Source organism: Macaca nemestrina, chromosome 15 (assembly GCF_043159975.1).
Source record: "Macaca nemestrina isolate mMacNem1 chromosome 15, mMacNem.hap1, whole genome shotgun sequence".
Taxonomy (NCBI): Eukaryota; Metazoa; Chordata; class Mammalia; order Primates; family Cercopithecidae; genus Macaca; species Macaca nemestrina.
In genome coordinates, this window is record NC_092139.1 from 59950199 (window position 1) to 59962443 (window position 12245).

At 42.6% G+C, this 12245-nt stretch overlaps 1 protein-coding gene and 1 pseudogene across 1 annotated transcript in view; one reads left to right on the forward strand and one right to left on the reverse strand.

Annotated features, from left to right (window-relative positions):
* Positions 1 to 5532, reverse strand: part of LOC139358357 (POTE ankyrin domain family member G-like) — a 30527-nt gene extending 24995 nt beyond the window's left edge. Inside the window, exons 1-2 of the mRNA XM_071078907.1 lie at positions 4577 to 5532; positions 64 to 178 (exon numbers count right to left, since the gene is read on the reverse strand). Coding sequence (XP_070935008.1) covers positions 64 to 178; positions 4577 to 5487 — 1026 coding nt within the window. The 5' untranslated portion in view covers positions 5488 to 5532. The remainder of the gene's footprint in view (positions 1 to 63; positions 179 to 4576) is intronic.
* A 3901-nt stretch (positions 5533 to 9433) lies between these two features.
* Positions 9434 to 10036, forward strand: LOC139358848 (cyclin-dependent kinase 2-associated protein 2 pseudogene; annotated as a pseudogene).
* Positions 10037 to 12245: the final 2209 nt, after the last annotated feature.

Genomic DNA, 12245 nt, shown 5'->3' on the forward strand with positions numbered 1-12245 from the left:
CATTTTTATGCTATGTATTGAAATCAAAGCCATCTCATGCTGATATAGTTGACTACTGCATACCTTGATCAGAGCTGTCCTCTTTTTGTTGTCAAGGACATCAAGTTGGCATCGTCTGTCCAGCAGGAGTTGTACTATTTCTGAATTCCCATTGGCAGAGGCCAGATGTAGAGCAGTCCTATGAGAGTGAGAAGACTTTTTAGGAAATTGTAGTGCACTATCTACAGCTACATCAATGATTCATGCAATAGCAAACACAGAAAGCCTGCTATTACTCTGCCTTCAAAACAAACTTAATTTCCCTTTGAAGAAAGCACACTACTTATTACCTCATGACTCACTGTATGAATGAAAGAGCAGCCTATTTGAATAGGAAGACCAGAGCCCTTGAATGGCATTCAACGTGGGCTGGAATCCTACTTGAAGCTCTGATGCTTCCCAGCTGTTGCTTACCTATTTTGGCTCTCAATTTCCTCATCAATAAAATGGGAATGAAAAGAGTCGATTTCTCAGAGGAAACCACAGTAATGCTTAAATAAGACTCTACACGAAAGATATAGAATAGTTCCTAACACAAATAACAGCTCAGTAATTGTAAGATATTATAATTTTTACTAATACCACTAAAGACAACATTTGAATTCAATGAGATGATACAATTATACCTACACTTTCAGGTATGTTTTAAAGATTACAGGTAACGATGTATTTTAGTGATTCTAAGATGATCATTGTCTCTGTGTTTCACCATTTCTCACACTGAAATACCACTTATAATTCATGATTTACTATAACTATAATTGGCAGCATTTAAATAATTCTCTTATTGAGACATACAATAATGGGGCATCATACAATCCCTGGTGCCTTACATTAAGTAGAATATGTTACAATATAACACGTCTGGGGCGGTTCCAGTCAGATGACTAGCATTTAGATAAATTTTAGTTCTTAAAAGAAGTATGGAATAAGAGGGCTGAGGTGAAAACACAAACAAATTTCTAAAATAATCTATTTCTTACTTTGGTTTTCAAAAACTTTAAGCCAAAGAAAGCTTGAAATTCAAATGAATGGCATGGGCTCATTTTTATCAATACTTAGATTTATACAATGTATGTACATTAGATATTTCCAATCATTCATATTAGGATTTAAGACTGTTATAATTCTTATCCTTTTAAAATGAATTTATGAAACTATTTGTGGAGCTTTTTTTCAACGTTTACTTTCAGGGGTACAGGTGCAGGATGTGCAGGTTTGTTACATAGGTAAAAACGTGTCAAGGGGGTTGGTTGTACAAATTATTTCACTACCCAGGTGTTAAGCCCAGTACCCATTAGTTCTATTTCCTGCTTCTTTCCCTCCTCCCACCATTCACCCTCTGATAGGCCCCAGTGTGTGTCGCTTTCCTCTAGATGTCCGTGCGTTCTCATCATTTAGCTCCCACCTATAAGTGAGACCATGCGGTACTTGGTTTTCTGTTCCTGTATTAGTTTGCTAAGGATAATGGCCTTCAACACCATCCATGTCCCTGCAAAGGACATGCTCTCGTTCTTTCTTTTATGACTGCATAGTATTCCATGCTGTTTGTGTGCCACATTTTAGTTCTTAAAAGTACTAAAACAGTCTTTACCCAAGACTTATACATTTTCAGAAGGGTAGTTGAGGGTTATCTTTTACTATTGTCTACCTTCAGAAATGCTTTTGTTTGAAAGGAGGGAAGAAAAGTTTCAATTGAGATTACCTCCTAATGCCCTAATTTTAAATCTCTCAACTTGCTCAGGCCCAGCAGGTAAATATGAAGTTTTCAAAGACGGAAGGATCCTGGGAGATGGTAGAATATGCCTTCCACATAATAGGTGTCTGGCTTATGTTTGATGACTAAACGGATTGAAAGAATGCATAAACACAGCTTGGGAGTTCAATATTTTTAAAGAATGCTCCTGTTGAGTAGAGCAATACATTTACAATAGTAATGGTCATTTATATTTGCTATTTTAGTTTTCATAAATATATAACTAAACTAAAATAATTCATACCTTTTACACATGTTTATATATATAATGAAAATATAATTTTATAATAAAATGTATATACAATAAAATCTACAGGAACAGGTAAACAGAAACCCTCTACTTCTCAAGAGGGTAAAAGTTCACAGAAGATAGCTATCCACAGGAATAAAAATAAATAACAAAATGTGAGAAATTATTTGTATCTATGCAAGTAGTACATTCCTTCTCTTCCCAAGGATTATTTAATTACTAGTGAAATTTAACTAAAACTTTTCAGATATTCATTGCAGAAATCACAGATAAGAGAAAGGGAAGAACTTCACTTACAAATCCCCAGAAATAAGTTTGATTATGTTTTCTACATGTTTTCAGGTAACACAAGAGCAGATTCTGTTTGTGTAGGTGTATAACAAACTGATTTTTTCCTCACTTGATATAGCAAAGCACATCTTTGCACGACAACATATCTCTGTATCTACTGACACCTTCAATGGTTACATGTTATTCCATCCTATGGATGCACTGAAATTTTTTCATAAAATCTTTATGTGAGCTCTTCTTAATACACTGCTATTTTAAGCAATACTAAGAAAAACATATGTCTCTATTTCATATAGATATTTCAGTATAATAGAGTTGATAGGTAAAAGGCATACACATTTTTAACATGTGGTTCTTATCATCAAAGTGTGTTAGAAAAGTTGCAGCAGCTTAAACTTTCAGCAACTACATAAGTACCACTGTTCTTCACCCTCACAAACTTTGTGGATAGAAGACAGTATTTCATTCCTTTATTTATTTATTTTTATTATTAATTAGTTTATTTATTTTTGAGATGAAGTCTCATTCCATCATCCAGGCTGGAGTGTAGTGGTGCAATCTCAGTTCACTGCAACCTCCACCTCCCTGGTTCAAGCAATTCTCCTGCCTCAGCCTCCTGAGTAGCTGGGATTACAGGTGCATGCCACCATGCCTGGCTAATTTTTTTATTTTTTAGTAGAGACGGGGTTTCACCATGCTGGCCAGGCTAGTCTCAAATTCTTGACCTCGTTATCCACCTGCCTTGGCCTCCCAAAGTGCTGGGATTACAGGCGTGAGCCACCGCAGCCGGCATTTCATTCCTCTTCTAACTTCAATAGAAAACAGTATTTCATTCCTCTTCTAACTTAAATTCCTTCTCTTACCAGGAACACTACGTTTTCCTATGTGCACAGGTCACTGGTAGATATGCAAAAAAGTACCTTGCCCAATCTTAAATTGAGCTTATTTTATTATATCTGCATATATATGCTTGGTTCAGTGGCTCAGGCTTGTAATCTCAGCACTTTGGGAGGCTGAGGCGGGTGGATCACAAGGATAGGAGTTCAAGACCAACCTGGCCAAGATGGTGAAATCCTGCCTCTATTGAAAATACAAAAAATTAGCCGGGTGTGGTGGCGGGCACCTGTAATCCTAGCTACTCAATAGGCTGAGGCAGAGAATTGCTCGAACCCGGGAGGCGGAGGTTGTAGTGAGCTGATATGGCGCCACTGAACTCCAGCCTGGGCAACAGAGTGAGATTCTGTCCCAGAAAAATAAATAAATAAATAAATAGTTGCATATATAAATAGGCTTTTGTGTTTTCTTCTGGTATTTTTCTCCTTTTGTATATTTAAAAATTTTAATCTATACTCCAGGAACTTACTTTTGTGACATAAAAATCTAGCTCGTTTTCTCCAAACAGCATGCATTTCATTTATTAATGATTAATCTTGCTTTATCAATATGAAACATCACCATTATCAAGTGCTAAATTCTTACATATATTTGGGTATTTCTGGATTTCCTATTCTGTTCTATTCATTGATATTTTTTCAGCTGTTAGTAAACAATTTGTGGAAATAGCACATTCACATTTTGATATCTGGAAAAGCAAGTCTTTTTCCGTTCTGTTACAAAAAGTTAACTTATTACAGCAATAAAATACAGGATGTGCAGTGTAAAAATGCTAAAACTTTGCTATTTTTATTTGGCTTACGTAAAAGTGATAAACACAGAAAAAGCTCACATCTTAAGAAAAACGAATCTTCCTATTCAAGGACACAAACCATCTTCCCATTTCAGTTTCCTTGTAAGGTTCCTCAGTAAAGGACATATTTACATAGGGTACATTGATATCAAATCCATATTGGATTTTATTTGAAAAATATTTAGCCCAGAAGTGGATATATTATGGGACTTAGTTCTCAATATACACCTTTCTATAATGTATAGAACATTGTTTTAAAATGTGTACGTTAAAAATAATCTGCTGCATCGACTTGATTTTGCGAGTTAAGTCACTTTCATACAGTCTATTAGTGTTCTATAAGGGAAATTATAATCGGATAGGAAATCAGCTAAAGTTTTGTTTCTGTGTTGTTGTTCATAAAGGGCCTGTGCCCTGACCTCTCTGAGGTTTCCACACCCAGGGTGGTGTGGGGCCTGCGGAGGAACAGAAAGCCAGGACCCCGATCCCTCCAGGAGGGTATGCCCCCATCATCCCCCCACGTCCCGCCTCCTCCCAGCCCAGGCCCGGTTACCTCTTTTGTTTGTCCGTCTTGTTCACGTCAGTGTCCCTGAGCATGACGATGAGATCCTTTCTGGGGACTTTACCCCACCAGGCAGCTCTGTGGAGCTTGTCCAGGTCTTCTCCACGGACGTGGTACCTGGGCTCCATGAAGGCGCTGTCGTCGTAGTCTTCCCAAGCTTCCACGTTGCTCTCCCCGCGCCCCTTGCAGCTGGGGACGTGGTACCTGGGCTCCATGAAGGTGCTGTCGTGGTAGTCTTCCCAAGCTTCCACGTTGCTCTCCCCGCGCCCCTTGCAGCTGGGGACGTGGTACCTGGGCTCCATGAAGGCGCTGTCGTGGTAGTCTTCCCAAGCTTCCACGTTGCTCTCCCCGCGCCCCTTGCAGCTGGGGACGTGGTACCTGGGCTCCATGAAGGCGCTGTCGTGGTAGTCTTCCCAAGCTTCCACGTTGCTCTCCCCGCGCCCCTTGCAGCGGGGGACGTGGTACCTGGGCTCCATGAAGGCGCTGTCGTCGTAGTCTTCCCAAGCTTCCACGTTGCTCTCCCCGCGCCCCTTGCAGCGGGGGAAGCAGTGGCAGCACCACTTGGCCATCTTGCTCCTAAGTGTCTTCATAGCAGAGTCATGGTGGTCCCCAGAAGTGCCCACGTTGCTCTCGTCGCTCCTCCTGCAGCAGGGGAGGCAGTGGCAGCACCACTTGGCCATCTTGCTTCTAAGTGTCTTCATAGCGGAGTCGTCCTGGTCTCCAGAAGCACCCACGTTGCTCTTGCCACTGGCCCTGCAGCAGGGGAAGCAGTGGTGGCACCACTTGCCCATCTTGCTCCTGAGACCAAATGGCTTCTTCACAGCGGAGGCAGCGGGTATTGAAGAAACCTCAGCCACCATCTGCTTTGAACAGCCAGGGGAGGCCGGTACTAGCGAGCACATCGCGTCTACCAACCAGTTTCACCAACTAGCAGGAAATTCTGGGTTTCTGATCTGTTTGAAGAGAAAGGTTAATCCCAGCCAAAACCTGCCAACCCCAGCAGGGGAGCCCAGCCCACCCCACCCGGGAAAACCCACACCCAGCCGGGGAAAGCCCACGCCCACCCGGGGTGATCCCACGCCCCCCCCCCAGGGAAGGGCCAACCCCCGCCCCGCCCCGCCCAAAGGAAACACCCAACCCAGCCAAGGGAATGCCAAGCCCAGCAGCGAAAAGGTCAAGCCCAGCAAAGGAACGCGATGGAGGAAACGTCAATCCAAGCGAGAAACACCGGGCAGAGCGATTAACGCCGAGCCAAGCGAGGAACGCCAAGCCAAGCCAGGAACGCAGAGCCAGGCCTAGCCGTTACAGGCTAGCCAAGCCGTTACGCGGGTGCGCGTGCGGTGTGCGCGCCTCAGGCGGCATCATTGCACGTGGCACAGACCATGGCCAATGTGTGCAACCTGCGCACAAGTCTTGGTGCCACGAATATCAGTGACAGCCTTGCGTTCCCGGCAAACTTCGTGGGAACTGGCCGAGCCTTCAGGCTATGGAGGAGAGGCCTCTGGTTGGAAAAAGCCTCTTGAAGCAGGACAGGGGCTAGAGCGCCTGGAACTGGAGGATGCTGACAGGCTCCTCTGAGGAAAGCCCACAAGACACTCGTGGTAGTGCTGTTGCGGGTGGCCACGGCTGCTGGTCAGAGCTCGGGCTTCTTTCTTATATTTGTTTTGGTTTTATTTTGCTACTATTTTCTACTTTCTTGATGTGATAGCTGAAATTTTATTTGAGAAATTTCTACTTTTCCGTCATACACATTTAGTGAAACACATTTTCCTGCCAGCACTGGCTTTACCTGTGTTGAATCAAGTGTGATATGTCGTATTTTTATTCAGTTTAATATATTTAATAGTTTCCCTTGAGACGTTTCCCTTAGGAGTGTCCTTGCTGTTTAGCGCTATTCACAATAGCAAAGACATGGAATCAATCCAAATGTCCATCAATGATAGACTGGATGAAGAAAATGTGGTACACATACAACATGGAATACTATGCAGCCATAAAAAAGAATGAGATCATGTCCTTTGCAGGGACATGGATGGAACAGGAAGCCATTATCCTCAGGAAACTAATGCAGAAACAGAAAGCGAAACACCTAATGTTCTCACTTATAAGTAGGACCTGAACAATGAGAACACATGGACACAGGGAAGGAAACAATGCACAATGGGGCCCCTGGATGGGGGCAGGAGAGGGAGAGCATCAGGAAAAATAGTTAATGCATGCTGGGTTTAATGCCAAGGCGATGGGTTGATATGTATAGCAAACCACCATGGCACAAATTTACCTGTGTAACAAACCTGCACATCCTGCACATGTACCCCAGAACTTAAAATAAAATAAATAAAAATGTAAAAAAGAAAAAAACCAACAAAACTAAAATGTGTGCTGTTTATCTTTCAAGTATTTAAGATTTTGCTGTTATCTTTTTCATTTTTAATTGGATGCCATTTTGGCTGGAGGATACATTCTACATGATTTCAGTTCTTTTAAAACTCTAATGTTTGTTAAAATGCAGGACACAGACCATCTTGGTTTATGTTCTGTGGGTACCTAAATGTTCTGCTGTATTCTGATGTTAGGGGGTGGAGGAGCAGGGGTTTTTGTTGTTTCGTTTTGTTTTGTTTTTTTGAGGCAGAGTCTCTCTCATTTTGCCCAGGGTGGAATGCAATGGCCTGATCTCGGCTCACTGTAACCTTCGCCTCCCGGGTTCAAGTGATTCTCCTGCCTCAACCTCCCCAGTAGCTGGGATTACAAGCACCCACCACCACACCCGGCTAATTCTAGTATTTTTAGTAGAGGCAGGGTTTTGCCATATTGGCCAGGCTGGTCTCCAACTCCTGACCTCAGGTGATCCACCCGCCTTGGCCTCCCAAAGTGGTGGGATTACAGGCGTGAGCCTCCGCACCCAGCCAAGGGTGGAGTACTTTATAAATGTCAGTGAGCGGCAGCCGCCAACATCAGTAGCTGCTGACACTGCTAGCGACTGGGGCGGACAGCGGTCAGAGCCGGGACCCAGGCTTCCTGCCACCTGTGCGTGCGGCGCACACCTGGAAGCTGTCCTCCCACAGCCTACACCGGGGGGCACAGCAAAGCTGGGACTCATGTTTGAAGGAAGGAAAAAAATCGAAGGAGTAACCCAGCACTGTTCTTTCCAGATCCATCCCGCTGGCCCTCTTGTTTCCCACGTTTTTGAAAACTGGCTACTCTGACCTCAGATCCCTAAATCTGCAGCCACTGAGACCTGGCTCTCAGAAGCCAAAGCCCTGGCACTTTCCAGGCTGAGCAGGAGGAGGTGAAGGCAGGCTGGAGGCTGGTCCAGGACAGCTGAGGGCTGACCATGGGGGGTCGTGCAGAGGCCACCACTGGGGCCGCTACACGTGACATGGGATTTGGGCCATTGGGTAGAAGGCGTGGAGATGGGGCACTGCCAGCGGAGCCAGGGAGGAAAGAGAACACTCTCCAAATTGTCTTCCAGGGTTTCCGTGAGCATTTTATTAACTCAGAATCTGTAAGGAATAATACTAGGGAGTTACCTTTCCCTGAAGATGGCTCTTGTCAGAGTAGTGAGATAGGCGTGGCGGGGGGGCGGGGGAGAGGAAGAGGAATGTGAGGCTCAGTTTATACATATTAAGATCAGCAATGGTGTGCCGCTGGCAGGAGCAGAGCGAGCCTGGAGATTTGGGTGGCTGCAGTTGGTAAGTGGTTGCAATCCAGAGAGTGGGACTGAGATCCTCCCTTGTCATGTTAGCATCCCGTTTCCTGGGCGTGGCTCTGACATCCTGCAGGTGGTCATTTCACTCATGGAGGCTTTGTCTCTCTTCTATCACCCCAGACTCAGCTTCACACTCCAGGGCTGCACACCACCAGCCACCGTCATGTTAACCCCTTCCTAGGTCAATGTGTCCCTCACCTGGAGCCTAATCTGCTGGACAGCCTGGGACCGTCCATTTTCGGGGTGGTGGGCAACCTGGTGGCCATCGTGTTGCTGTGCAAGTCGTGCGAGGAGCAGAAGGAGACCGCCTTCTACACACTGGTATGGGGCTGGCCACCAACGACCTGTTGTTCACTTTGCTGGTGAGCCAGGTGACCATCGCCACGTACATGAAGGACGGGTAACCGGGGCCAGCCCCTGTGCCAGTACAGCATCTTCATCCTGCTCTTCTTCAGCCAGCCCGGCCTCAGCATCATCTGCACCCTGATATCTATACAGGTAATTTGTGTTCGACATTCTCAGAGGAGTTTCATAAGCTTTATGTTTTATCTGGGTTATAAACCAAGTCCTCAAATGCATAAAAAAGAAATCATGCCAGGATTGAATTTCAGCAGGAATAAGTTTATTTTACCTATTCAAAATTAAAATACTTTTTTGTTTGAAAATGTGTTTTTGTTAAAGATACGTTTTTGAAAAAATTTAGGTAAATATTTAATAATGTCCCCTTTTCTATCCCAAGAAGTAATTTCATAGTTTATTTAAATTTTTTAACAAAAATGTAGCATAGATTTTTTTAAAAAAATAATTGCATATTTTAACTCAATATATCCAAAATACTGTGTCAACATGTAATCAATGTAAAAATTACTAGAGATAGTTTGCATTCTTTTTTCATATGAAATCTTTGAAATCCATTGTGTATTTTACATTTTAGTATGTCTCAACTAACTCAAATGTGAAATTTTCATCGAGAATATCTGAACTGTATTTAGATTAATAAAAACTGCAGTTAAAAAATTCAACACAGATTTAGTAGGGGGGCCGTGCAGCCAGCTTGCAAATCAGATCTCTGCTGAGCGGCCAGGCAGCCAACCCCCGAGGAGCGGCCTGCTGGCATCCCCAGCGCCCAGGAGTTGAGGATGTCCTACAAACCCATCATGCCTGCCCCCAGCAGCACCCCAGGCTCCAGCACCCCTGGGCTGGGCACCCCGGTCCCTACAGGAAGTGTCCCGTCGCCTTCGGGCTCAGTGCCAGGAGCTGCTGTCCCTTTCAGACCGCTATTTAACGACTTTGGACCGCCTCCATCGGCTGCATGCAGGCCATGAAACCACCTGGCGCCCAGGGCTCCCAGAGCACCCACAGGGAACTGCTGTCGGTCACAGGGGAGATGGGCAAAGGGATCCGGACCACCTTTGCTGGGAGCAAGACCACCACGGAGCACCTGAAGAGGGACATCATCCATCCCTAGTCAGAGTGCCTGGCAGAGACAGGGCGGAACCCACGCACTTAACAGGAAGCTCCTAAGCCTCCGTGTCTGGACTTTTCCCGGCCACTCCAGGGCACCTGCTTCTCCCTGGCCCTCATCCCTAGCTGCACTAACCATCCTGGGCTTCCTGTCCTGTGTCCCTTGATGGTGCCCTCAGGAACCAAGGGGCGGCTCTCACTCCAGGTGGCAGCACTAACGATCCTCCCTTCCCCCCACCCCACTCTGCCAAAGCAACAAGAGTTAGCAGCGAGGTCCCCGTGAGTCCCACCCATGATCTGCCCACAATGTTGCCCACTGGAACTTTCTGCGGCCCCCACCACTCAGCCCTTCCCAGCACTTCTCCCACGTGCCCCCAGCCTCCTTCTCCCTCAGCAGGGGCTCAGGCCTCAGGCCTGACACTTCCCTGCCTTGTGTCTTTTGCCAAATATGACCTTTCTACATTAATAAAAGATGATTTGGAGTTGCGCTCTCTAAAAAAAAGTTTAATATAAAAGAGAAATAAAGGGAAATTTAGCAACGGAATATATAGATGAATATTTAAGTACTCAGAGATGACATTACTACCAGACATAATGAGATCATCAGATATTTCATTTACTTATGATTAATATGTTTGCATTTACCTTTTAATTTAATTTTATTTATGTATTTATTTTTATTATACTTTAAGTTCTAGGGTACATGTGCACAACATGCAGGTTTGTTACATATGTTTACATGTGCCCTGTTGGTTTGCTGCACCCATTAACTCATCATTTACATTAAGTATTTCTCCCAAGGCTATCCCTCCTCCCGGCCCCCCACCCCATGACAGGCTGCGGTGTATCATGTTCCCTGCCCTGTGTCCAAGTGTTCTCATTGTTTAATTTCCACCTATGAGTGAGAACATGCTGTGTTTGGTTTTCTGACCTTGTGATAGTTTAAACAAACTAGGAAGTTCAGAAGTCACTTTATAAGAGAAATAATGAAAAATAAAGTATTACTGACATTGGTAACAGAATAAAAATTAGAGTTAGACAAAGTATTAACAAGCAAGCTTATTTATTTATGAGATAGGAAAATATTAAAAAGGATTTAATCATGTCTTGTCAACACGAAGAAAAAGCGTATTATATATAATTCCTTTGTTAACTTATTATTGTGTTTCCTTGTATAATTTTCACTTGGTGTTGTTGATTTTACTACTTGCTGCATTATTTCAAAAACTACATCTTCATCAACCATTTCAACTTTTGCTATGTGGACAGAATTATAAAACCCAATTTCAAAATTTCAACTGAACATTGTCACCACTTTTCTTTGGGCTTTTAATAATAAAAAAAAAAACCGAAGTAATTGTGTGTGTGCATGTGTGTATTTTAGCATTATCATGAATCTAATAACAATAAAATCAAACAAAAGCAAATGGATAAGCAATATGTTGGACTAGCATCTCAAGTATGAAAATGGCATTGCAAACAGTGATATGATTTTTTTCAAAATGGTAAACTTTTTAAATTATGATCTTATTTTAACCTAAAATCTTACTATCAGAAAATGCAGTGTATATTAAAATGTTCAGAAATGTTTTTATTCACATTTATTAAATGGTTGTACTCACTCAGATATCTACAAATTGGTTTTTCTCTTATGTAATTGTCTTATAGAATGTTCAAAAGTCATGCAGAATGTGAGATAATATTCTATTGAATAGGATAATTTTATCATTGCAAGACATCAAACACCCCTGTTTCCTGCCAAATCAATGTACAATAGCAATAAATGTAAAGATGTGTTTTTTAAAAAAGGCACATTTTAGAGTTATAAAACAAGGATTTTAAAACTTGAATTGTTACAGTGAATATGTCTTAATATAGGCTACAGTCACTTTAGATAAAAAGTTACCTCACATCTATTTTCAGTATTACTTAAATGTGTTTATGTAATGGCAAAGTTTTTTTTTTTTTTTTTTTTTTTGCCTAGAGGCAGGTATTTTGCCACATGGCTATTTATGGTATGAAACTATATTTAAATGCATGTACACATGTAAAAGCTGCCACTGTGGCTGTAAACTATTAAAAGTTATCAAGATTAAAAAATAAACAAGTACAAATATTTGTTTTTCTATGAAATGTCTTTACTCCAGTCCAAATTTAGACATTTAAAATGCTTGAAATTAATAAAACCAAGTGTTTCACATATTTAAGTTTAAATGGCCTTTGTCCTAGTTTTATTAGTGAAACAGCACACTGCAGTTTTTTCACTCTCATACAACCTTAAAACGTAGACCGAAAACTTTGATAAAACTTGTAGGGCATTATCTGATGAAACACATTAAACACTAAAGGAGAAATACAACCTCATTGTTTATAAAAGACGTATAAGAAGGAACCCTTCATACATATATCCATCAGTTTTGTATTTTCAAGAAATATTTGCCTTAAACTGAGCTTCGTAAGAGTATGTGTTCTCACACAAAGCCAAGG